This window comes from Sminthopsis crassicaudata, chromosome 6, assembly GCF_048593235.1.
Source record: "Sminthopsis crassicaudata isolate SCR6 chromosome 6, ASM4859323v1, whole genome shotgun sequence".
Lineage (NCBI taxonomy): Eukaryota > Metazoa > Chordata > Mammalia > Dasyuromorphia > Dasyuridae > Sminthopsis > Sminthopsis crassicaudata.
The window spans coordinates 152,771,719-152,797,249 of record NC_133622.1 but is presented as its reverse complement, the minus strand read 5'-3'; the positions used below and the strand labels follow the sequence as shown (position 1 = coordinate 152,797,249).

The window sequence follows — 25,531 nt, the reverse complement described above, 5'->3', positions numbered from 1 at the left end:
TTGACTGGGGTCCTGATCAGTCCAAGGCTTTCAAGTCTCTGAAAGCTAAACTGACCTCTGCTCTAGCATTAGCCCTGCCTAATTAAGGAAAGCTTTTACTTTGCATGTTGATGAATGGCAAGACCAGGTCCTAAGGGTCATGATTCAATCCCTTGCACCCAATTCTAGTCCCATAGTTTACTTCTCAAAGAAACCGAACTCAATGTCATCTGGGTGACCCTCCTGCCTTAGAGCAGTGGCTGCCACAGCCTTTCTAATTGAGAAAGCTTCCAAATTCAACCTAGGCCAACCATTGATGGTTTTAACTCCCCACTTGGTTCAGAGCATTTTGGAAGCCTAAGGTCATCAGTGGCTTGCTAGTGGGAGGTTTACCAGATATCAGACTCTCCTGTTAGACACCCCAACTTGATACTGGGTGTATCACATCTCCACCCTTTACCCTGCTCCCTGACAGCACTTAAGTAACATTACTCAGAATTGTGAGAAAGCTTTAGAATCTGTCTATTGCAGCTGATCTGACTTGAAGGACATTGCTCTCCACAACCCAGACAGTGAATGATTTACTGATGGGTCCAGTTTTCTTGCTAGTGGGGAAAGGAAGGCAGGTTACTCTGTGGTGAGCCTCAGGAGCTAAACTGCTCCTCCCAGGACCTCGGCCCAGAAGACCAAACCTATTGCCCTCACCAGAGTTTTAGGATTGGGGAAAAGAATGAGAGTGAACATCTATAATGACTCAAAATAGGCCTTTCATGTTTTGCATTCTCATGGGGCTATATGGGAAAAAAGGGGATTTTTGACTGCCGAACATTCCCCCATTAAGTATGCCTGGGAAATTCTACAATTACTGCAAGCTGTCCATGGACCTAGAGAGATTTCTGTTAAAAGACAGAAGAAAGGGGATGGCGGAGATTCATTTCAGGCCAAGGGAAACAGGCTTGCAGATTCAGCTGCCCATGATGCTGCCCATTTGCCCCTGAGTATGTCACCTTTGATTCCTCAACTCTGTATAATGTCCTGATTAGCTTTCTAGAAGTCTTGGGACCAATCTTCGTTTCAGCTGAGTAATCACCACGAGAATCACCAGAGATAAAATCCAAAAGTCTTTATTGTCTCCTTCACAGTCTGTCTCCTTGCCTGGAGAAGGGGTTGGTTTCTGGAGGCCTTTCATATGGGCCTTAGTTTCAGTGGGGGAAGCAGGAGAGCCACCATGAGGATGATGAAGATGGAATGTCTCTCTCCGAGTCCAAGAGCTCCAGCCTCCAGTCCTCTGTCTTCTCTGAGTCTGTCTTTGGCTGAGTTTGTCCCAGCTTATATGCTCTATTATAATAACAGCATTACAGTATACTGAGTATAAACCAAACATTATATCAGTAGGGCAATCATATTGAACTAGAGAACTCACATGCTAAACTAGATAACCATTGTCTTATCCATTCCATTGAGTTAACACCTTGTTGTAGGACTAAACCAATCATACTGAGTCTTAAATATATTTCTCCAGAGTTCTGCCCTTTACAGCTCCAGATTCCTGTACTCCCTTATATAAGTTCCAGGAAACAGGCCCTTGCTTAAAAAAAAAAAAATAAAATAAAATAAAAAGGAATATACCCTTCTCGGTGGTTTCAAACACCCTCAGGCCAGCTAGAATCCTAGAGGCAAGCCAGTGGAAACTTCTCCTTGGCTTATATCATGCTATTCACCTGGGAAAGGATGCCCTCTGTAATGCTAGAGAAATTGAGGCAAGATAGAGATTAGAGGTTTTTAATATTTTGTTAGAGAGAGAGTTTGGACTGGGGGCAAAATAGGATCCATGTTGACCCCAGCCAGGAGGATGGGACTATTGTCTCAAAGCATCTAATCCATGAGGGAGGGATTCCAGAGACTCTTATAGGGCGCTAGCAATCAGGGAAACAAAGGCAAGGGAGGGGGTAGAGCATTGATGATCAGGAAGTTCCAGGAAAGGACCAGAAATTAAAATCTGACAGTTTGGGGCGAAAAAGGATCATAAATTTTGATAAGTTGGGGGGCTAGGAGACACTAAGTCTGAGGTGAAAGATATCTAAATAGGGGCAGCTAGGTGGCGCAGTGGATAGAGCACCAGCCTTGAATTCAGGAGTTCAAATCTGATCTCAGACACTTAACACTTCCTAGCTGTGTGACCCTGGACAAGTCACTTAAGCCCAGCCTCAGGAAAAAAAAAAAAAAAAAGATATCTAAATATCTGAGTTAAGCCATCTTTGGAATGCTAGTGGCCAGGCTCAGTCTTCATGGTCAGGAAGGGGGATTGCCACCAGGGAGACTGAGGCAGAACAATTCAAGAAAACTGAGGTAGAATAATTTAGGGAAACTGTGGCACAACACCTCCAATCCCTTGTGATTTTCACTGGTCATCATCTGAGAGAAACAATTAGACAGGTCTGCCAGGCCTGCCCATTTGTGCCTAAGTAAATCCTGAAGGAGCTGTTAAATCCCTCCTCCTCCCAAGTCTGTCCAGAGGAGGGTTACGTACCCAGAGCAGAACTCGCAGATCAAGTTTACACATATGCCCACTTGCAGGAGCTTCAGATTACTAATTTTTTGTTTTGTTTTTACTTTTACTTTACTAATTGGGTAGAAGCCTTCCCTTGTAGAACTGAAAAAGCCCAGGAGGTATCAAAGTATTTGCTAAAAAAATCATACCTCGTTTTTGCTTGCCGAGCACTTTACAGAGTCCAGTAGCCCAGCCTTCACTTCTCAAATAACCCAAGTTGTTATTGAGGCACTTAAGATTAATTATCATCTCCGCTCTGCCTAGAGATCCCAATTTCTGGAAAAGTGGAGAACATGAACCACTCAGAGCCTTGGGTGAAGGATCTCCCATTAGGGCCACTTAAGGTCCACATTGCACCTTGGGAGAAGCTTAGCCCCTTTGAACTTTTATATGGGAGGCCCTTCTTAACCTCTGACATTCTTGTAGATTCAGAATAGCATCTGATCACTCAGTTTGGTGCAGTAGAAGGCTCTTTCTGAATATGCAAATAAACATTTCCTTAAATCCACAGGTGCCAGATTGTCATCCCAGTAAATCCTAAGGACATTATATACCCAATGTACTGACTCCTTGGCTATAAAATGGAAAGGATCATAGGATCATTCTGACTATTTCAACTTAAACTCAGAGGCCTTCCCAGGTGGGCTCATATTTCTAGAATTAAAAGTGCTATTCCTGTTACCTCTTCTCCCTCAAACCTTCCTGGATATTCCTGTGAGCCCACAGAGGACCTGAAACTTCTGTTCCACAGGATATATCAAACTGAGAAAGGTGAACTTGACTGTGTCCTCCTTTTCCTCATCTTGGCCTTTTTTGTTATTATCCTTCTTTGCCAAGTTAATTGTTTTCTCTCATACTATTTGTGAGATTTAGATCTTCCAGACTCCAAGCCATGAACTTCCCAACCTGAATACCACTGACTTCCTAATTCTGAGACTCAGCATCCCTTGCATGCTTTTGCCACCCTCCTCAGTCTGGACTCTAGGCAGGGCCAAGTCTACACCCCTTATCAGCCTGACGCAGCTCCAGAAAATGACTTTAGTCCCTTTGCTCCAAAGGAATTTGAGTCCCAATTGCTTGAGAGGGAATAATGTGGTGTAGTTCCTAGGGAGGATGTAGGAATAACCTTAAGGCTATCTGGCCTTAATCCTAAAACCATCTGGCCTTGGGAATGCTATAGTTCCACAAACAATGCTGGCTGTCATAACACTCTGCTGGTCAGTAATAACAAAGTTTCTAAGATAATCTAAGCCATAGAAGTCAATATTCCTCAACATCATCTCCAAGACCACTCTCAGTTCTACCTCTAAACCATAAAATTAGCATAACGGTACCTTGAAGTATCTAATCTTTCTATCTTTTTTCACATAAATTTATCTTCTTGCTTCTGGTTTTTTGCTAAGTTTTTTTGGAATTTAGCTCACTGTTAGCAGTGGTGTGATAAATCTTTGCCCCTTAACTTGACGACAAACTGAGTTTGTGAATTCTTTCTCCATACCTGTGACAAAAACCTGAGGACCCTAACATTGTTGGGGTGTCATAGGCCTCAAAATTGTGAAAGATAATGAGGACCTGCTGGGTGTTGTCTGCAGGGATTTCTATTTCTCTTATATTTAATAAGTATTGTATTGGGACCAAGATTTTTCTAAAAGATTTTTCCCTTTTCAGCTTTCTTATCCAGAAAGCAACTAGTGTGGGAAATCTCTTCGAGAATTCTAGAGGCCATGATGTAATCAAATAGTAAAAGAAATTCTAAATTTGGGCTAATGGTTATATTCTTGCCTTTTGTGATTGCTCTGGCAGTTGTGGGAAATTATTATAAAGATTATAAAGATAGAAGATATAAAAATTGTTGTCTGTTTGACCAAGATTTGAATGACTTAAATTTTATACCCCAAGACCTTCATTTTAATATAGTCCACACTTATTGTGTCAAGCAATGTGAGTTGATTACTGCTCTCAAGAACACCTCCTCTTTGAAGGGTACATAAATTGTGACAAAGCCACCTTTAGTGAAATTTGGTCCAAAAGAAATGGCCAAATGATCATTCTCTTATTGTTTAGTCTCCTGGCCTTATTAATAAATGATTAAATAACCTAGAAACTATGTGTCTCAAATTTTTTTGTCACAGTATCGGGTCATAATCACTTAAGAAGACAATGATTTGAAGATATCCATAACCAAAAGAATGCAGATTGGACACAAACTCAATAAAGAATTCTTAGAACAGCTTTTTTTTTTTTTTTTTAATATTAAAAAGAATAAGAATATTTTAAACCAAATAAAATAATAGAAAATTTGGAGGGAAAGAGATTTGAAAGAATATTATATAAAAATAGCATAATACAGATTCAGTTCACAATATGGAACAATCATGATAAAACTATCACAGATTATAAAGGAGTGCTATTTATTATGTGAATTAACACACAGGAGTTAGCAAGGAAAGGGGTTTTAACAATTAACAAGGGGAAAGTTCCCTAGTGGAACTGACAATTAATTAGAAGGAAGAAACCATTAAAAGGAATATGCCATGAGGTGAGAGAACACCATTGACTGGCAGGCTAAATCCATAGAGGAGTTTAGCAGACCAACCCCAAAGAGAGTTAGGAAAGTAAGGGGATTGCACCATTGATTGATAGGCTAATCCTAAAAAGATTAGTCATTTAGAGCCTCCCTTTTAAATCTACATATCTGGGGGATTTTTTTCTGTATATTTTAAAAAAATCTTATCAGGTTAATCTTTTTCTTTTTAATTTTGTTAATCATTTTGATTTTCAGAATCTCCATTTTTGGTTATTTGTTGTTGTGGCTTTCCTAATTTTGTATCTTCATTAAATTCCACAGGTTCATCTCAAATGTTGGGTCATTTTCCTTTATTTCATAATAGATCCCTGGACTCACTTATTAGATTTAGAGATTATATTGCCTTCTGTTAGGTTTTTTTTTTTTAATTTAATTGTTTATGTTCAAGGCCTTTCGAGTTTTCTTCTTTTCTTCCTTAGAATTTTGGTACTCTCCACAATCTTCTCCTCAGATTATGGCTTCCCTAAGGGCTGAATCTCTGCCTCCTTCCATATTGGGTAATTTAGTCTCTGCCCCAACTGATAGAGTGGTCAGCAAGGATCCTGGCTAGATGCCATACTCTTTCCTTCAGGTTTTGTGGAATACTGCACAGTTCCTCACATGCGCTGTCCTATCTTGGGAGACCTGTCCCATTTCTTCTGTTCCTCAATTCTGATTTGGTATCCGTAGTTCAGGACTTGTTTCCCCTTGTACTGGCAGTTCAAAGCTTTGCAGCTCTGATGCTTCTGGCTTGCCCCAATTAGTCTTTTGCTACTTAGCCGTGGCCAAATAGGCTGTGGAGACCCAAGCAAACTTTCATAGCCTGAAGTGAGAGCCCTAGAAAAAAAGAGGAGGGACCAGAGTGTAGAAAGGTGGGTTTTATTGTAAGCTTACAGCATATTCTGGGGGTTCTAGCGTATTTCCAATGCAAGGAGGTAGAGGACGGCTGAATGAAGTTGGACCTCAGGATAGGATAACAAAAGAGTTTGTTTTCCACAGAGAACTAAAATTCTGAAAGTTGCTTAACTAGGTGGAGTGAACCAATGGATCTATGTGTCCTTTTCAACCACAGTCTTACCACAGACTCCAGTGTGGCTCAAACTAGTCTAGTTTGACAAAGACAAATGAGAAATGAGTTTGCTTAATAGACTAATTGCATATTAACCAACACACCTCACAGAGAAGTTTTCTGCCATCTTGGAACATGGGATGCATGATAAGGGGGGAAACATCTAGAAGGCATGAAGAAGTTGGAGAGGGAGGTGTTATTAGTTAGCAGAATACTAACCAATCGGGAAGGACTGGGAGGATACTGGGTGGTAAATGGGAGGGATCTGGTTAATAAAAGCATGCTCTTGCTTCTGCAGCAGCATACTCCTTTGCCATAGGGACATGCCCACTTCTTGCAGGAATGGTAATAAACGCTCCTTCACTTACTCCAGACTTTTCATCATTTTGGGGAGTTTCAGACTCCTGGCCATGTTCATAACAGCTCCTGTTAATGTTTTTTTTTAAATCTTTTCTTAGATTCTGCATGTCCCAGACCAATTTAAGTTGCTTCATATTTAGCACATAATTTCTGTTTTGGAGAGGTTTTGAGAGGATGTGGGGAATTCGAAAAAAAAAAAATTATCTCATCTACCATCTGATTCCTTACCTGCCCTGGTCTGCATGACTATTCATTTGATACAGTGGTACCTCGGTACTCATCGTTAATTGGTTCCAGAAGGTATGACAAATGGGGAAAACAGAAGTACTGAATGGGCTTTTCCCATAAGACTACATCACCAATCTGCAACTAATCATCCTTTCCCAAAAGGGCAAAGAGGGCTTCCAGCTGCAGAAAACAAACTAGCTCAGCTCCTCCTTTCTTGACCCAACTCGTTTTCTGAAAGGAACCTCGACCTTTATACTTTTCCTCAACCCATGCAATCCAAGCTTCCTTGGGATGGGGGTAGGGCAGCAGGATGTGGAGGCAGAAGATAGGCCTTCTACTGTCAAGGGCCCTGAGCCACTGCCCTGCTGCATCTCTTGCTGAGCACTCTGCTCCATGCCCCTTTCAGTACTACTGGTTCAACTTCAGCATAATGGGTGCCAAGCTAACAGATTATATGCCACTTCACTGGGGAAGAGCTATCCACAACCTAGGGCAATGGAAGTGGGGGTGGGGGTGGGCAGTATATGGGGTCTACCATACATCCCTACTGCTCAGCCAAGACAATAACCAAGTGCTACTAGTGCCAAACAAGTGTCAAGTGCTGAAGCATTTTTTTTCTTGTCAAAATGCATCAATGAGTGCCAAGGGACCATTGTATACATATATCTCTATCTATCTATCTATCTATCTATCTATCTATCTATCTATCTATCTATCTATCTATAGCTACATAGAGACACCTTCCTCCCATAAATGTTCACACACACACACATTTCAAAGTGTTGGAGAAGTAGGTTTCCTTAAGAAATGCTTTGACTACATCCTTAAAATTTTTATGCTTTTTCATTACAGTAATTTGATATAATTATTGTTTCTATGATTTGTTCAACCCACTGATTCTTTAGGATTAAATCTTCATTTCCTTCAAAAGAAGTTTACTAATGATGATTTGCTGTAGTCAGTAATAGATGGGTTTCCTGTTTTTTTGACTCAGAAAATAAAACTTAGAAGCCTCAGGTTATAACCATTCCCTCTTAATCATGTTTGATAGGATAAAGATCTTATATCTTAGACATGATTAGAATATCAGGAACCTCCCTCCATTATGTCATCCCAGGTGCCTCCCTCCATTATGTCATTGTTCTTGTTATCCTATAAAAGAATCTTTGTATCCAATATTGTTTGCTGGATTCTTGGAGACGATAGTCTCATTCAACTCTGGGACCAAACCATGGATCCATTTGGTCCCAGTAAATCTCTCCCTTTCAAATAAATTATTATATATTACATTATATACATTATTATTAACTCTCTAATCTCTATCTTGCCTCAATTTCTCCAGCATTACAATATATCTTAGCATTCTTTACTTAGAGCTATACAACTACTAAGCATAAGTATGACTATTCACCCTTCTAGTAAATTTCTGCTCAAATAGAAAATCATCTGGTTTCTAAAGCACTTTATAACCCATTCATTGCCTTTCTACTTAACCATCTTTCTCCCCATCCTGTGCGCTGTAATCCAGTAATACTGGCTTCTTTACTGTTATTCACCCTAGATACTCCATCTCCCACCGTCAGGCATTTAAAAAACAATGTAAAGCTATGTCTCCTATTCATGGAATTTCTCCATCTTTATCCCTGCTTCCTGACTTCCCCCTTCCCAGTTAGAATCATACCTTCAAAGAAACCTTTCCTAATACTCCTTAGACTACCTTCCATTAATCCCAATTTATTGTCTATATTTATCTGATTTGTTCATACTTCTTTGTATCTTTGTCCATAGTAAGTTCCCAATAAGTGTTTTTTGAGTAAGACTAACATTAGACATTTTTTGGGGGAAATGTCTAATTTCCTGGAAAACTAAGGTTAAAATGGAATAAAAAGAGCTCAGACATTCCCCTCCCCAAACCTGCACCACAGCCACCCTCTGATAATTTAAAGTCCCTGATAAAAAAGGGACATTTTAATTAATAAGCAGCATTCTCTCTTTTACCACTACCCTCTAGGATTCTCTTAGTATGGTAAAAGGTGAATAAAACAATATTTAATTAGACTAAAACATTACTGTACTGAATTTGGAAAATTTCTTCCTGACTTCAAATCTAGGAACTAACTTGGGTTTTGATGATGGGGAACAAATACTTCAGATTAAGATAGTTTTCTTGAAATGTGACTACATACAACATTCTAAATTAATCTTTCTTGGAGGAATAGTCTTGGTGTGCCTTCATTTTTTAGGCACTTCACATGATCATTTTTTTGTAAGCATAAATTTTTATAAGGTAAAAGTAAATTAAAAGTTTACTCCCCACAATTCCAATTCTTTAATTATGAGTGAGCCAGGATATTGAACTTTCTAAAATTTTATTCAGATCCTTAATTTTGTTGCGGTTGGGAAGGGGACCCCAAAAGTTTGTCATAGACTGGTGTCCTGAAGTGTCTTAAAAGAATTTGCCTATATTTTTGATAGGTTTTTTTTCCTAGATCTGAAATGGGCAAATTAAGATTTGAAATATCAATTATGGTAATGAGGTTATTTAAATTAAAATGAACAATAAAGTGGCTGAAGAGGATGATGGGGGAAGTGAAGACCATGAACCAGGTATTGAAACCATTGTGAAAGCTAGAATGATGTTAACAAGAAATAGGAATCAAGATAAATACTATAATGAAGATCCAGTCTTATATGAGTGTGAATGGAATGTACTCAGAAACTAATACCCGCCTCTCCACCTCCACTCCTCATCCTCCAATCATAATTTCCCATTTTCCACTAGGTGCTGCATATCTACTCTCAGTTAGATGCAGATCCACTATCCTTACCTCTGACAGAGAGATGATCCCAGAGTCCACTCCCCTCTACTTTTCAGAAACATCATCTTCTAGATCAGGAACCATAACTTTACCATTGACCCTCAAGTTCTTCAGGTACTGCTACTTAGCCTGCCATACCTCAAGTATCAGTGGGCTTTTTCTTTTTGCTATGAAACTGTTGAGAGGTGAGATACCTTGACAGTGATGGGGGTCCCCAGGCTGGGCAGGTTTTACAAAAGAATTTGCAGTCTCAGTCTCCAAGCAAGGTTTGCAGAAAATGGGTTTATTTTCACTGAGAAGCCTCATTGGGTAGCTTCCAGATTAGGAAGATAGCAAAGATTTGGGATACAAAGTTTTAATTTTATTTAGCTTTCTATGGCCCAGGGATAGGGAACAATCCAGGGGCTAATTTCCAGGTCAATAATAGATGGTGATTGTGACTAAGGCCAAGATCTCCCAATGAATTGAAAGTGATTATTGTGGGCATTTTCCCTAGGAACCAAGTAGGAAGGTGGGGATGTTCCCAAAGGCCAGGAGGAATTGAGACCCAGGCCCACTCTCCACCAAGATCAGGGTCCTATTACATCATTCCCATCATTATTACATCAAAACTGCTTCTCCTTTATAATTTGCCTCACCCAATTAGAATGTGAGTTCTTTTGAGTGCAGGAACCATATTGACTTTTAATTTGTATCCCCAGAGTTTAGCTTAAGTGTTTGATATTTAAATGCTTTTCCATTCTTTGACAAATGATTGCATTGGTGAGTTGTGAAAGCTTTCTTGGTTTATCACTAGGACCTTGAATATTTATATAGAAAAAGATATTTATAGAAGATTCTGTCTCAAGTTTAGAGTTCACAGGATGAGGTTACTAGCTAGACCTCTATAATGAGTTTAAATGAAGGGATGAGATAAACAGTGAGTCGAGTTGTCTGCAGTACAGAAATAATGATGGTTTGAAGCAATTGTTTACTCATTTGAGGAAAATCTTGACTTTTAAGTCCTGTTTCAAAAAGGAGACTGGGGATTGAGGCAAATGACTTGGTTTCACTTAATAAGCTTGAAGCACAAACCACAAGAAAACATTTTATTATGATGATTTTCATTTTACAGCCACATTTTTTTTTTACATATTTTCATTACTATCAACTTAGAAATTTCCAAAACATTGTATCTAAACATGGCATAAGGACTATCTTCAAGAAGGCATTTAAATGATTAACAATGATATACACAGATCAATATTGAATTTGAGTGACTCCTACAGGCTGAGGGCCCTCTCCCACTTGTTTTGTTGCCAGGGGATCCAGATGCCTCTGAGGAGAAAGTGAGGCCGATGAGTCCTCCTCCCTTAAATCCGATTCACTTGCTTGTCAGGGCATTGCCTCCCTAATGTCATGATCCTTTATGAAAAAAGACAAACAACATAGGCTAGGAGTACTATACTAGGTCCTAGAATAATAAAGACAAAAAACTAGTCCCTATCCTCAGGATATTACATCATATCAGTGAAAACATGTACATCTATAATCTGAAGTAAATACAAAAAGTTTGAGGGGAGTCCTTCTACAAAAATTAGGGAAAGGGTGTCATTTAAATTGAGTTTTGAAGAAAGCCAAGGATTCTGAAAGTTTCCTAAGCATGGGGGATAGATAGTAAGGGGCCTGTGCTTTAAAAGGATAGATGGATGGAACTTAGATTGCATGAAAGTGATCTGAAATACTACTGTTGTTGTCCTTTTTTCTTCAAAAGACCATGGCAACAGAGAGCTGATGCCATGATACGCAAGTGAGTTGGATTTAAGAGAGGGAGGGCTGTGGAAGGTCACCTGCCTTATATTCCTATCCAGAACCTTCTGGGTCCAGTGGCCAGACATAGAACAGGATACCTGGAGATGGCCCTGGATGAAATAAGAAATCTTGGCTGAGGCAGCAATCATTCACTGATTAAGGTTAGGTAGCATTTAGGGTAAAAAAAAAAAAAAAAAAAAAAAAAAAAAAAATTTCCTCTTTTAAAATAAAAGAAAAAACCCAAATAAGTAAATCTGGGAGGGGAAGATCCTCAGAGTCTGTGCCCAAAGCAGAAATGATTGCTATTTACATTCAGTCTGAGTCAATCAGGACCCAAACAATGACCAAATGGGGCTTGGCCTGGGTCCTATTGGTATAGTGGAGTGAATTAAACATACCATTTTCGGGGGCTCAGATAAGTCACGCAGCAGCGTAATTCACTAGGACAATTGCAGGAAGTGGGGAGGATGGAGAAGTTGTTGAAGCAAAGACCAGAGAGATGGCAAAGCAGTGACTACATCAATTACACCTGAAATGATTGCAGAGAAATCCACGCTGGCAGACATTGATTTTTCTATTTGCTAGCTGTGCATAAAACTCACTACTAGAAGGCAGTCATTACCACAACAAAACATTAGCCAGGTTGGATAATTTAAGAAGATCAAAAATGAGGTGCATAAAGGAAAAGTTGGAGCACTAGGTTTGAGATTTCACTATAATTAAGCAACGTACAGTCAGGTCAGAACTTAACATTTGCGGACTAAGGCCATTAAAAAACTTTCAGAATACAGGACAGTGTTTTTACAAAAGTTTGTTTTTGTCAGAATACAATTCGAGTTTGACGTTAGCTTTAGTAGTTAGTATTGGCAGCAGTGGGCTTCCTACTATTTGTGAAGTTGCTCATGGTTAATGCGTGTGGATCCTTCTTTGTAGTCCTCAGTGTAGACAGGGCTGAAAACTCAAAGACTGAATTTCACAGCTTTCACTGAGAAAACAAATACAGTATGCTCTTTGAAGCTTTTCTTGACCAATGTTCAAATTTAATTAACACTTTCTAAGCACCTGCAAGGTTCAAGAGGTATAACACAGACAGACCTTGTTCTCAAGCAATTGACAATTTAATGAGTGGAACAAGACTGATGTAATGGAGTGAATGGAGAAGGCCAGGCAAAATGCTCCAAGAAATTTAAAGAGGGACAGATTTGTTTTTTTCGGAGGGTGGGGAAAGATAGGGAAGTGAGAAGTGAGGGTCTGTGGAAGGCAGATTTTTTTTTTCTTCCGTAATTGGGGTTATGTGACTTGCCCAGGGTCACACAGCCAGGAAGTGTTAAGTGTCTGAGGCCAGATTTGAACTGGAGTCCTCCTGACTTCAAGGCTGGTTCTCTATCCGCTACATCACCTAGCTGCCCCTTTCTTTTCTTTTTTTTTTTTTTTTTTTTCCTGGAAGGCAGATTTCCTTATGGGAATGGCATTAAGTTTGATAACAAGGAAAGGAGGCACTTGAACATTTACCATAAAGGTGGAAGTCCATTCTAGACAGGAAGGAAGATAAAAGCAAAGATACAGAAAGCACTAGCACAACATATGCAATTTTGGCTGGAAATGTAAAATGTATAAAAGGCAATAAGGCTGGAAAAGTCAGGTATGGATTGTAGATGGTCCAGAAAGTTAGCAGTCCAATTTTTGAGACAGGCAGTTCATAATCTGTTCCCTCTATGTCTACCATGCATCCCCCAATCCTGTTTGTTCTTCACTCTCATGACTCCATCCTTTCCCAGGCTATCACTCCTGCATTGATAGTCTCTCCTCCCTTCCCCATCTTGACTTCTTGGAAAATAGTTCAAGTCTACAATGTGATCTTCTTTTGAATTCTTTGCCTCTATAAAGGATAAAAACCATCTGAGATGAAAAAAAAAAATTCCAATAAAAGGGTTATAACCCTTATATATCACATCTTTTCGGTACACCTCTTTTCATTTAGCCTTTCTACTCTAAAGACCTTGCTTTAAGTTGTAGACTACTATCTGCCCCTTTTTTTCCACTCTAACTTTGTTATGGGTCTTTTTGATAATTTTTTTTCAGGTTAATCTTCTTATCTTCAGTATATACTACTGAATATGTTCACATTCTTTGTTCTCTTCAAATGTTCACAAGAGTTTTAAACAAAAAGGTATGGTTACAGTACCAAACAATAGAAAAGACTATATATACACACACACATATCTACATGTATATATACATGTAGATATATACATACATATATGTATATATATATATGTATTCTAGATGACTCTCATAGTTAAAAATTAAAAAATGTTAGTGTTCTTAACAATGGTCTGACTCCATGCTCCATACACACAAACAAACCCAGCAAAAACTTCAAAGCAAAGAATCATTTAAAATCAAGGTTTAATAAATTCACACACACACACAAAAAAAAGTTGACAGGTGATTAGCACTACATCCAATTAAAAAAAAAAAAGGCGACAGATCCATAAAATATAATAAATAACGATTTGAAGTGAGAACAGGGCTGTGTGGTGACAATGTTTTTATGATTGCCTCATATGTTAAATTTTATCCCCAAAGTAGCGTATCTATAAACCCAGTCTGATGTGCAAGGGAGAACCTGTAGTTTGAGGTCAGTGCTTGAAGACAAGCCTGTGAACATGTTTTTTGAGTTCTGCTTGTGAATGTTTTTTGAGTCTTCCTAAGTACTGCTCTCTGAACAGAGATTAACAGCTTAAGTTTAGCTTTCCTCTCTTACGGGACATGGGATCCCCAGGATTCTTTATTCAAAACTTGCCGCAATGAGAAGAGTCCAGTCATTTCTCCATGGGCAAAGCAAAGCTAAGAATTTCTTGAATCTAGGGGATTTTGACTTTGGGGAGAACTAATCTCCACCTTATGCCATTGGAAATGGTGTTCTTTGGTGTTCTATTGCAATGAAATGCTGAAGCCGCTGCTTTAAGCAGCCTGAGGAAAGTTTTAAAACATTCCTCACAACAACATGCAGGGAAGCCTTTCCTCTACGCTTAAATAAAAGTAGGATTTCTTCCCCCAGTTACTCAATATTTAACTTTACTAACTTGTAGATAGAAAATAGAATCTTTAATAAATAGTTGTGAACAAATAAATACACATTATTCAATGGTTAAGCCATTTTACAATGCTGGTTATTGTCATGAAAAGCTGTCAAGTCAGTAGGCATAGCAATATTTGGGTTCATGATCCAAGAAAGTTCTTTGTCCTAGAGCTTAAACAAATGAAATATAAGTGGCAGGAAAATGGTTAAACTCTTTACATTTATATAACTTGTCTTGTGCTAATTTTATGAGAGATTGAACTTATTAGCAAACCACAGCCAATGATGAAACTTTGTTTAAAAAGTATTTAATTTCTTACCATGGAAATATGATTTACATGACTATTCATGTATACTCTATATCAAATTGCTTGCCTTCTCAATGAGCAGGGAGGGGAGAAAGATAGGGAAAGAATCTGGAACTCAAAAAGTTTAAAAAACAAATGTTAAACATTGTTTTTACATATAGTTGGGGAAAAAATAATTTAAAAAAAAAAAAAAAGTATTTTCTTTAAGAACTAAAACCATATGTTATGTCCAGTAAAGGGACAAATCAGCCAGCAACCCAATGGACAGGAAATACTAACTTTGGGCTTTAGTTCAGAGCCTGTCAAAAAAGAACAATAAAAAAAGTTTTCCTGATTCTCTGCCTTTCAACACCATCAAGTCAAGATTCCTGGCTCATTCCTAAGATTTCCAACTGGATAAGATATCAAATAAGACAAATATTTTCCTAAAAATGAATAAGCTCCCTTTTAATTTACTATAAAATAAATCCATTAAACAGTCAAGTTTTAAAATCAGAATATGAATCTTTAGCTTAGTATGACTGACTGAATTTTACTAGCTTTGCACAACATTGCTGCAAGCATTCTTTAAATGCGGCCTAGTGCACTCAGAATAGTGCAAACATGTTTTACATTTGTAAACATCTGAAAAATTTAAATCATCCAGTAAAAAAAAAAAAGGGAAATAACCTTTTTAGTATAAAGGATTATCCTTCATTAAGAAAAAAATTGATACTGAAAGTGTAACAATTTTCTCTTCACTCACAGACTGAAAACTCAGTAGGATTGTCTCACTCTGAAAAAGAAAGGATTGCAAATTACTCTGCTGTAACTTTAAAAGTTACTCAAGATTTAAAAACAAAAATAAAAAACAAAAACAAAAAAACAGGATTTCAGGTGCTTTGGCACTTGTTTTAAAATCATCTCTCTTCTGGAAATTAAATTGGAACAAAACTCTGATATTGCTTAAAGTTTTGTCAAAATAACAGTGTCAGCAGTGAATAATTTTCATGGAACATATTTGAAGATGTGCTTATTTAGAGCATTGTACAGCTGATATTTAAATAAGAAGTTAGCTATAGTTATAGCCTGTTCCAAGATGATCATGCCAAAACTTTAGCTTAGCTTTACTTTTGGGAAAGACAGAATTGTTGGTGGCTGGCATTCAAGTCACATACAGTCAACTACATTACTGGATCCTTGGCCCACATCACGAATTTGAGTACTTAAACAGGAACACACAGCTACACCTGCTCCTGCCCTGCAGTGAGACACTGATCCAACAAGCTCCCACCTAGAAATGTAAAAGAAACTGTATTATCTTAAAGTCTCATTTATCCCATTCTAAAGTAAGAATGATTTTATTAAAGAAGTCATAGGATTTAGAGATGATGTCATCCAACACTTTCATTTTATTGATTAAAAAACTTAGGTCTAAAAAATGATGAATTTCCAAAGGTCACATAAAACATTTGAACTCTAATGAGTCTATGACTCCAAATACAGTGTTCTTTCCATCTTACCATAAAAAGAAGTCTTTTTGAGTGATTGCTTTTGATCCATTGTACATTCTGATGGCAAGAGGTAATCACAATTTATATTCTTCTTATGTTGTAATAGCCCTGGTGCTATATAAATACTTAACAGGCGGTCAAAAAACACTTATTGAATAAACTGTTACTAGCAAAAAATGAAGTTGTATGAATGAGTAGAAATCATGATTAAAATAGAAAATAAGAATGCTTAAAATTCAGCTAGAAGGCAAAAAAACCCCAACAAGCTAAAACTCAGGAATTACAGAAGAGAACACACATATACACACAACACACACAAAACACAACATAAACTAAATAAAATAATTACCTGTTCACCACTGGATCAAAAGCTTCCACAGTATTTAGGTATGCATTGCCATTATGACCACCAACTGCAAAAATTTTGCCCATCACTGTAGCAATACCCACACCACCCCTAGGAGTAGTGAGCTCTGCTACATATTCCCATTTGTTGTTTCTAGGATCAAACCGTTCAACTGAACTAAGAGGAGAATTATCATCAAATCCACCTATAAAGAGAAAACATTCAAATGCTTAAATGAGTTTGATAATGAGTGTAACTTAATATTTACTAGAGTTAATCAGTGGTCTCATTGATAATAATGCTGACATTTCTATGCAACTTACTATGCTCTTTACAACTATTATCTCATCTGATCTTTACAACAACCCTGAGATGTAGATGCTTTTTTCATTTTACAGTTGGGAAAACTGAGGCAAAGAAGTTAAGTGACTTGCCCAAGTTCATACAGTAAATAAGTATCTGAGGAAGAAATCTGAACTCACAGGTCTTCCTGATTCCAGGTCTAATGCTCTATCCACTACTAATTGAAATTAACGAAGAAAAATATATCCCTATAAGAAACTGGGGAACTGGAGAAAAACCCACAAGTATTCCTAGATTACAGAATAATAGAACTGAACTAGAAAGGACTTTAGAGAATACTTAGCCTTTTGGGAAAAAAAAAAAAAAAAAGGTGGTGGTATTTTTTTACTCCCATGGCTGAACATTAAAATGAAGATATAGTGAGACAGTTTCTTTGGAATATCAGCTTGGAATAATGAACAAGAGTAGTCTGAAGTTAGGAACATAGATTAAGATCTTGCTTTTAACATTCATTAACTGTACAATTATGGGTAAATAGCCTCAGTCTCCATATATGTAAAATGGGAGAACAGCTTATTTTTCAACCTCAGTGAAAATATGTTCTGTCAACTTTAAATCACTATATATTGGTTTATTTCTCTCGTAACACTAAGACCACAATATAGATGAAAAGAGGCATTTTGCTTTGTTCTGGGTAACAAAAATACCTGAGAAGGAAAACATACTATAATTTTTCCAATGTCTAGGGAATATCTAAAAGTTCATAAAATGAATAACTTAAATAGAATTATCTTAATTATCCCTTAATCTTGAATGACACAGGATTGGTCAACATAATCATATTTAAATACATAATGATCTAAAAGTTCATAAAATGAATAACTTAAATAATTCCCTCCCTTAATCTTGAATGACATAGGATTGGTCAACATAATCATATTTAAATACATGACAATTTCTACCCAGTCTGCAAGTTTCATATAACATATCTTGATGACAGATTAATTTACAATTTGACATTTCAAAGGGTAAAATAGATAACTGAACAATTCCCTCCTTGCACTAAAAATAAATTTCCATGTTGTTCTTTTAAAGCTCCTTTTCAAAGTAAATGAATCATAGTTCTCCAGTGACTAACTCTCTCTACTAAATGACCATAGACTCGGAAGTAGTAATGACATGCTCAATTTAGGTAACTGGGTCACTGAAAGAAAAACCTTATTTTATTTTGGAGGCAATTGAGGTAAAGTGACTCATCTAGGACAAGTGGCAAGTGGCTGAGGCTGAATTTGAACTTAAGGTTTTCCTGACTCCTGGGTTGGGGTTTATCTCCTTCTGTGCTCTCTAGCTGCCCTGATAATTAATTTTAGTGATGGTCAACTAATAGCTTTGGGATATAAATTTAATTTCTGCTAATCAAAAGTATTGCATTAAATGTCTTATCTTTCCTGAAGTTATAAAGTTTATAGCTTGGAAGTATAAATAACCCTACAATATAGAAAGACAATGTGACTTGGGATTATGCAGAAAAAAACAGAAGAGAATAGAGGAAAAACTGAGATCAAGTTTATTTAAGTAACACTAAATAGAGGTATCAAGACTTAGAAAGGAGGTTCATTCTTCCCTTTCTGAACCCAAATAAAAAATAGTATCCAGAGTCTTCCCTGCTTCAGTCCCAGTAACATTTGTGGTATTCTTTTCAAGAAGTGTTCATTTACCAAATCATTCCTTGTTTCTTTTCCATTCTAGTCTACTCAAGTATAGTTGCTTATTCATGGGCTTACCCATTCTTTCTTGGTTGTATATTATTCATACAAAGTAAAGTTTCTGGGGGAACAAAAGCCTTGCTATCTATTAATGTGGTAATAGATCACCCCCTTTTCTCTTTTTCCATTTTTTGGTTTTATATATGTATTTAGGGGCATTTTTCTGATAAATCTGCCTAAAAAAGGAACAGTATATGTTATGGTGAGAAAGACTTGTTTGCAAATTACAGAACTTGGTCCTACTCCATGACATTACATTAATTGCTTATCATAAGCCAATATATGCTTCCTTTAGATTTGTTTCTAATCATACTGGGGACCTCCAAAACCCTTTCTGCTAAGATGGATTGCATCCAATTTTGATGATGTAATATATCCTATATTGTGTTATAAAAATTTAGGAAGTAAATTGTTTCAAAGACTTGGAGAACAGTGAGGATAAGATGTAGTGTGCAGGAGCATACTATAACACCAAGATTACAAAAATGAACAATTTTGAATACGCTTTTAATTAAAAATGAAAAGAACAGAATAATTTATATAAACCTGTAAATAACAAACCTGAAATCTCTAAGAGCCAATACAATGATCTTCATGATTCCAGAAGATCAGTGATAATGCTCTTTATTCCAGAGAGGGGACAGATTTAGGGATATGGAACTTGCAATTTTTCTTAAGTGAGGTGGTTAAGAAAAAGTATACAATTACAAATAAGGAGGAAGAAATAGCGGGGAGTGTTCAACACAGAGACACACAGGCATACTCTAATGAATGCAATGATTGACTTTTTTTCCCCAGAGGATCTATGATGAAATAAATTACTTCCTGAAAGGGAAATTGGTAAACAAAAAGTATGAAGAATTTTTTTTAATATATCCACTATAAAGCTTTTTTAAAAATTATATTTGTTACGAAGATTTTTCCTTTCTTTTCCCTGCATTTTTAATTGGGGAGAGGAGCTACAAATGCCCTCCCCCCACCCCAGTACAAAACAATATTGTTAAAAAGCAGATAGGAAAACAGAACAAAATTCAGAAAAAAGTCCAAATAAGTAGGATAGATTAGAAAATAATCTATAGGATTTGCTATATTACTTATTTTCAAAGTAAGCAATATGAAACGAAGAGTTTCATAAAGAATCTTCTTTTTGTGTTGTTTCTTTTATTTAATTACCTCAATACTCTCTGAAGATAATAAAGTTCTGAAAGGATATATATATATATATATATATTTCTGAAGGCTAGATACATATTATCGTATAACTTCATGCAATTTCTCAAATAAGTTTATTATCAGTTTCTCTCTATATGTTTGTACTTATAAAGTTTCTACTCAATTCACAAGAAATACTTGAAGGTCTCCTATTCCTTTAAAACTACCCTCTTCTATTATAGCCTACTCTTCAAAATAAGTTGGTTTTTGTTTGATGAAGCCATATGTATTTTTTCCCTTTTATAATATTACACAATCAAGCTTTCCTATCAGAATAGAACCTATCAAATCTTATGCAGTCTTGCCTTTTTGATGTAATTCAGTCATTGTAGTCTTGAGATTCTTCATGGGGTGTTCTTGGCAAAGATACTGGAATAATTTGCCATTTCCTTCTCCAGCTCATTTTACAGGGGAGGAAATGGAGGAAAACAGGAAAAAATGATTTGCCAAGAGTCACAGAGCTAAGTAAGTATCTAGGCTGGATATGAATTCAGGTCTTCCTGATTTGAGACTAGGCACTACCACTGAGACACCTAGTGGCCTATGATTCTGGCTGGTTCTTTGACAGTGGTTTTTTTTTGTTGTTGTTGTTTGTTTTTTTTAAGTTTGTATTTTTATTTTTGGTTGCAGGAATTCCGGTTATTGTCTATGACACTCTTAGATATTTCATTTGGGGGTTTCTTTCATGAAGGGATTGGTGGATTATAGAATATTGCTTTATTCTGCCCTTTTGTAATGAGATGTAGGAAGTTTTTGTTTATGAGTTCTTGAAATGCTGTCAATGCCTTTAAAAATAAAATCATGGTTTATAAACGATCTCTCCATTTTTTCTCTTTAGAATTTTTACTTCTCTTTTCTCTATTCATACAATCTTTGTGGAAAATCTATTTTTTAATTTTGTGAGTTTCTGCTTGCAATGAGGCAGCTAGATCATGAAATGTACAGAGCTTTGGGCCTGGAACCAGGGAGATGTGAATTTGAATCCAGCCTCAGACATTTAATATGCAGATTTGTCTTAACATCTCATTTCCTCCACTATAAATAGGGATAATAATAGTATTTGTCTCCCTGGGATTTTGTGAAGATCAAGTGACATATTTACAATGTGCTTAACATGGTGCCTGATATGGTAGCTGCTAAATAATAGTTATTTTAATTATAGTTAGCATTAATAATTAACAGAATCATTAATACTAGCAATTATATTAATAGTTATGATATTGATAATAGTATAATTAATGGTGATTAATATTTAATGCTAACAGTAATTATAAAGGTTAAAAAGTTACTACCTCCTAGTCTAGATTTTTAGGCATCCCTAGATTGCTAATAATTTTTTTATGTTGTTCAATGTCTCCTTTAAGATCACTTTTCTCAATTGCTTTAGGTTTCCAAATTGCGACTTTGTGCCAGAACCAAGTTCTTCCCTTTGCTGTATACTTTTGGGTGATGTGGTCAGCCCTGCTTGGTTATGGCTTATGTCACAGATATTCCTGTGCTGACCTCCACCTCCTGTACTTGAGTCCTTGGGTCTTTGAAGTTTAGAGAAATATTTTCAAGGCTCTTCCATGTTATCTCAGGATAGAGTGCTAAAGATTTTGAAGCCTCTAGGCAGTCAAGTTATCCAAGTCTGAGCATTGGTTGATGTTATTCCTGATGGTTTTCCAAGTTCCTCTTCTGGATTTCCAATCAACTTAGGACTTTTTTTTGTGCGGGGAGGGAAATTTTTTGCTATGCTGCCTCCAGACACTAAGCCTTGGTTAGTATATCTGGCTGTGCTGAAAGATTTTTTTGCTTAGGATGGTCCTGGCTTTCCTTCCTTGCTTCCTTTCTTACTTGGCTAAAGGCTTCTGGTGTACAGTTACAGAGTAGAAGAAGTCACTATTCTTTCTCATAAGATTTTCTGAATATTCAGTTTGATACAAATTTCAGGTGGGTATCATTATATTATGAGCTATATAGACTAGGCTCCCACATGGTTCTTCACATGACTTCCTTCCTTTTGCCAGAATGCTGAAGCCATTGACAATTCTCTGGGTCATTACAATTGCTCAGAGTAATACTTCTTTTTTGTGGTCTTTTTATTTGCCTTATATTTAACTCTATATAACTTCTTAAGTATTTCTTAACTTAATTATGAATTATTCATAACTGTCATTTCTTACTCTACAAAAATTTTTCCACTACATCTATATGCCATAATGTTCCCTAATGAGAGGCAATGATTTTATTTCCAACATAGCACATAGGTGCTACATTAAGTACTTTCAGGACTTTGTGCCTTTGACCTTCTTGGTATATATATGGCTAATGGCGATATTGTTGGGTCAAAGGATAGACAACAGTTAAGTGACTTTGTCTAGTTTAATTTCCAATTATATTTTCAAAAAGTTGAATCAATTCGTACTTCCACTATAAGGATGCTTGTCTTGCCACAGCCTCAACAAAATTTATTTTGTGTTAATTTTGCTAATTTGACAGCTGTAATGTGAAATTTAGGAGTAAATATAATTTGCTTAATAAGCCAGCAATTCATTTCAAATGTCATCTTTCCCAATTCCCTCAAATATTCTTATTTCTGTCAAAGGTAAAAACATCCTTCTAGTCTCTCAGGTCTGAAACCTCAGTATTATCCCAAACTCCTCAATTTATGTACCTTATCAGTTGCCACATAGTGACACTCTTACCTTCCTAACATCTTTAGTACCTTCTTCCTATTCCTATTCTGACCTCTTGTCACCTCTCAGCTAAAGTATTTCAACAGCTTCCAAAGGTCTCTCAGGTTCCGGCATCTCATTTCTCCAATCTATTCTAAACCTTGTAATTTTACTCAAGTACAAATCTGAGTACTTTATTCCCCTATTTCAGGGCTCCTTATTGCTGCTAGATAAAATATTAACTTCTCTGTTAAGCTTTAAAAGACCGATACAAACTGGCTATAATCTGTCTTTCTAGCCACATTAGATATCACTCTTCTTCTCTTACTTTGTGACCAGAGGAAGCTATTTTCAAACAACACTCCACCTTTTGTATGGTCTTTAAATTGGCCATCCTATATCATTGGAATGCATTCTTTCCTTACCTCAACTTCTGAGTGCCCTCTTACTTTAAGATATAGCTTAAATTTCATTTTCTGTATGAATCTTTCCTACTAGTACCTAGCTTACTTTGCATCTATTTTGGTTGGTTCTTTTACTATGTGTAATGTATACAATTATCCGTGCAAGGCATACCCCCACTAAAAAGCAAGTTTTTTGTGAATGTTTTATTATTTGTACTCACATGCTCAAAGCCAGCAATGTATTTGATTGATTTCCTCCTCCAAACAATCTTGTATGTTTTATATGTAGCTTATACAATGTTTCCTCCAATAGAATGAAAGCTCACAGAGGATAGGCTCTGTTTAACTTCTTTAGATCCCAAGCACCAAAAACAATGTCTGTCACTAAAATGCCTGATGTATGTCAATTCCTTACAGATCTTAGCTATCAGTAAGTTTCCCTCCATTTCAATAGTTTTCTTCCTTAGTCTAACTGCATTGCATAGCAAATTGTAATCGAAAATTTCTGGTTTGTATTTTGTGACCTTCTCTACCATTCAGTTACAAATATTTCCTCTAGTCATTTGTCAAAGGTATTTCTTTTTAGTTTCTAATTTTTAAAACTGATGTGGTCTTCTGTGTTTTCAGTCACATATTTTTTTCATGCTTAAGGCATGGTTTCAGATTCTGGGTTCTGGCAAATTGCTTTTCAGTTTTCCAAGCTGGTTCTTTTTTGTTGTTGTTGTTGTTTTTTAAACCAATCAGGAATTTCTTCCACTTATTTCCTTGAATTTATCAAACGTGGCACACTATTTTATAATGCTCTTAATTTTTTATTTATCTTGTCTATATCAATGCCCTAGCTTTTAAGTGGTACATATAGTTTTGTAGAATGTTACTTTATAATTTCATATATGATCATTTAAAAAAAATTAAAGAGCATGCCATTATTTCCCTTGAAATCTTAATTTTTTTTGCTTCTCTAAATATATTATGTCTAACTTATAAAATATTATTACTCTGGTACAGCACTAAATCTATTAGTAAGTTCAAGCAATACTGTAATGTTTCTCAAACTTGAACAGTGATTCTCCTAGTTATTTCCTATTTTTCCTAGTACTGAACAAAATTGCTTATTTTTATGGATTTATTTTTTATCCTGTTATTTAACAACTTAAGATATTATTCATTTTGGTTGGTTTCTATGCTGATTTCCTGAGCTTTTAAAACTATAACATATTTGAAGAGATAGTTGTCTGATATATTGTACTGGTCTAGAAGTTTCTTCCTCTACTTTTGCCTTGTAGTTTAAGTATCGGGGGTCATTTTGTATCATTAAAAAAAAAATAAGTCTGGTAGCATGATTTATTTATTTTTGAAAAAACTTTCAAAAGCATAGTGTTTAATCTTTTTAAAAATTTCTTTTAAAATTCACTTGTATACACATCTGTACCAAGGATTTTTATTTTTATAGTTAAAATTCCAGGATTTCCAGTTAGAAAGATAACTATAGAGCATCTTATTAACTTTTTAAATTAGGATTTTCAGGTAATTTTTTAACACAGAATTAGTAGTATTTCTTAGTTTTGACTCTCCAACTTGGTTTATATTCAAACTTTCCCTCCCATCTTCCTACCATCTGTTCTATCTTTTCTAATTAGTTTACCTGATATAAATAGATGAATGAAAAAATACTGCTAAGCACTGAGGAACCAAAAAAAAAAAACAAAACGTACTATTCCTCTTCTCAAGGAGCTCATATTCTAATGGAAAGACAAGACACAATGGAATTTCAACTGGAAAAACTTTCATGGTCTTTAGAGTGCAAAGTAATGCATCTTCTTTAATATAATTTACAATAATAAAATCATATTGGTTTATGATGTGAAACTATCTGACAGTGTGAAGGTGTTCTAGGTTGGGCCTGATTCGAGACAGTCTTCTAGTAGTTTATAACAAAATTGGACACCTAAATCATTTCAGTTAATAAAAAAAGATTTACTTAGCTATCTCAGAAGAAGGATAGTCAATAAAGATAAGCCCTAAGGACACCCCAAGTTGAGTCATCTGAGGGAAGTTCTCTTGCCTTAATTGCCCAATGTTCTTTACTGGCCAAGCATGAAAGAAGACCTAGAGCATCTTATGGCTGCTTTGTACTTGGGCAACCAGAAAGTGATGTAATAGCCTAAGTCTTTATTATCCTGAGCACCATGTCATAAAGATATTTAAAATATTTTTTAGAGGAAAAAGTGGCTTAATTTGCATGGGAATTAGAATATTGGTCCCACCAAGAAGGTCTCTGGAATAAAGAATGTTCTGGGTCTTTAGTAGTTGTGGGTACCGAGAGTGTAGGGGCTTAATACCTGTCATTGGCATAATCTGGTCCCTGTCTAGCAAAAACCTCAGTGTTTTTTTGTTTTTGTTTTAATCTACGCTGAGAAATTTTGGAGGGTAATTATATTTGGGTTTGTACTACTTTCTTCCCTTAGTATGGAAGACTAGTTTCATACAACTGGGACTTCTCTCCCCTGCATGTGACAGCTGGTCACCTTTTTCAGGGGAGAGGTCAGTGGGATGCTACTCTTCCTAAGCTCTCCCCTTCCCCCTGCCCCCAT

At 36.3% G+C, this 25,531-nt stretch overlaps 1 protein-coding gene across 6 annotated transcripts in view; it reads right to left on the bottom strand.

The window, feature by feature from the left end:
- Positions 1 to 10,646: 10,646 nt before the first annotated feature.
- Positions 10,647 to 25,531, bottom strand: part of KLHL8 (kelch like family member 8) — a 52,766-nt gene continuing 37,881 nt past the window's right edge. For 3 of the 6 annotated variants that reach the window (XM_074275470.1, XM_074275467.1, XM_074275471.1), the window contains exons 9-11: positions 16,599 to 16,800; positions 15,914 to 16,029; positions 10,647 to 11,473 (exon numbers count right to left, since the gene is read on the bottom strand). In XM_074275470.1, coding sequence (XP_074131571.1) covers positions 11,415 to 11,473; positions 15,914 to 16,029; positions 16,599 to 16,800 — 377 coding nt within the window. In that variant the 3' untranslated portion in view covers positions 10,647 to 11,414. Of the gene's footprint in view, positions 11,474 to 13,755; positions 16,030 to 16,598; positions 16,801 to 25,531 lie in introns of those variants that run through there. The other 3 variants (XM_074275473.1, XM_074275472.1, XM_074275468.1) reach the window with 2 other exon arrangements.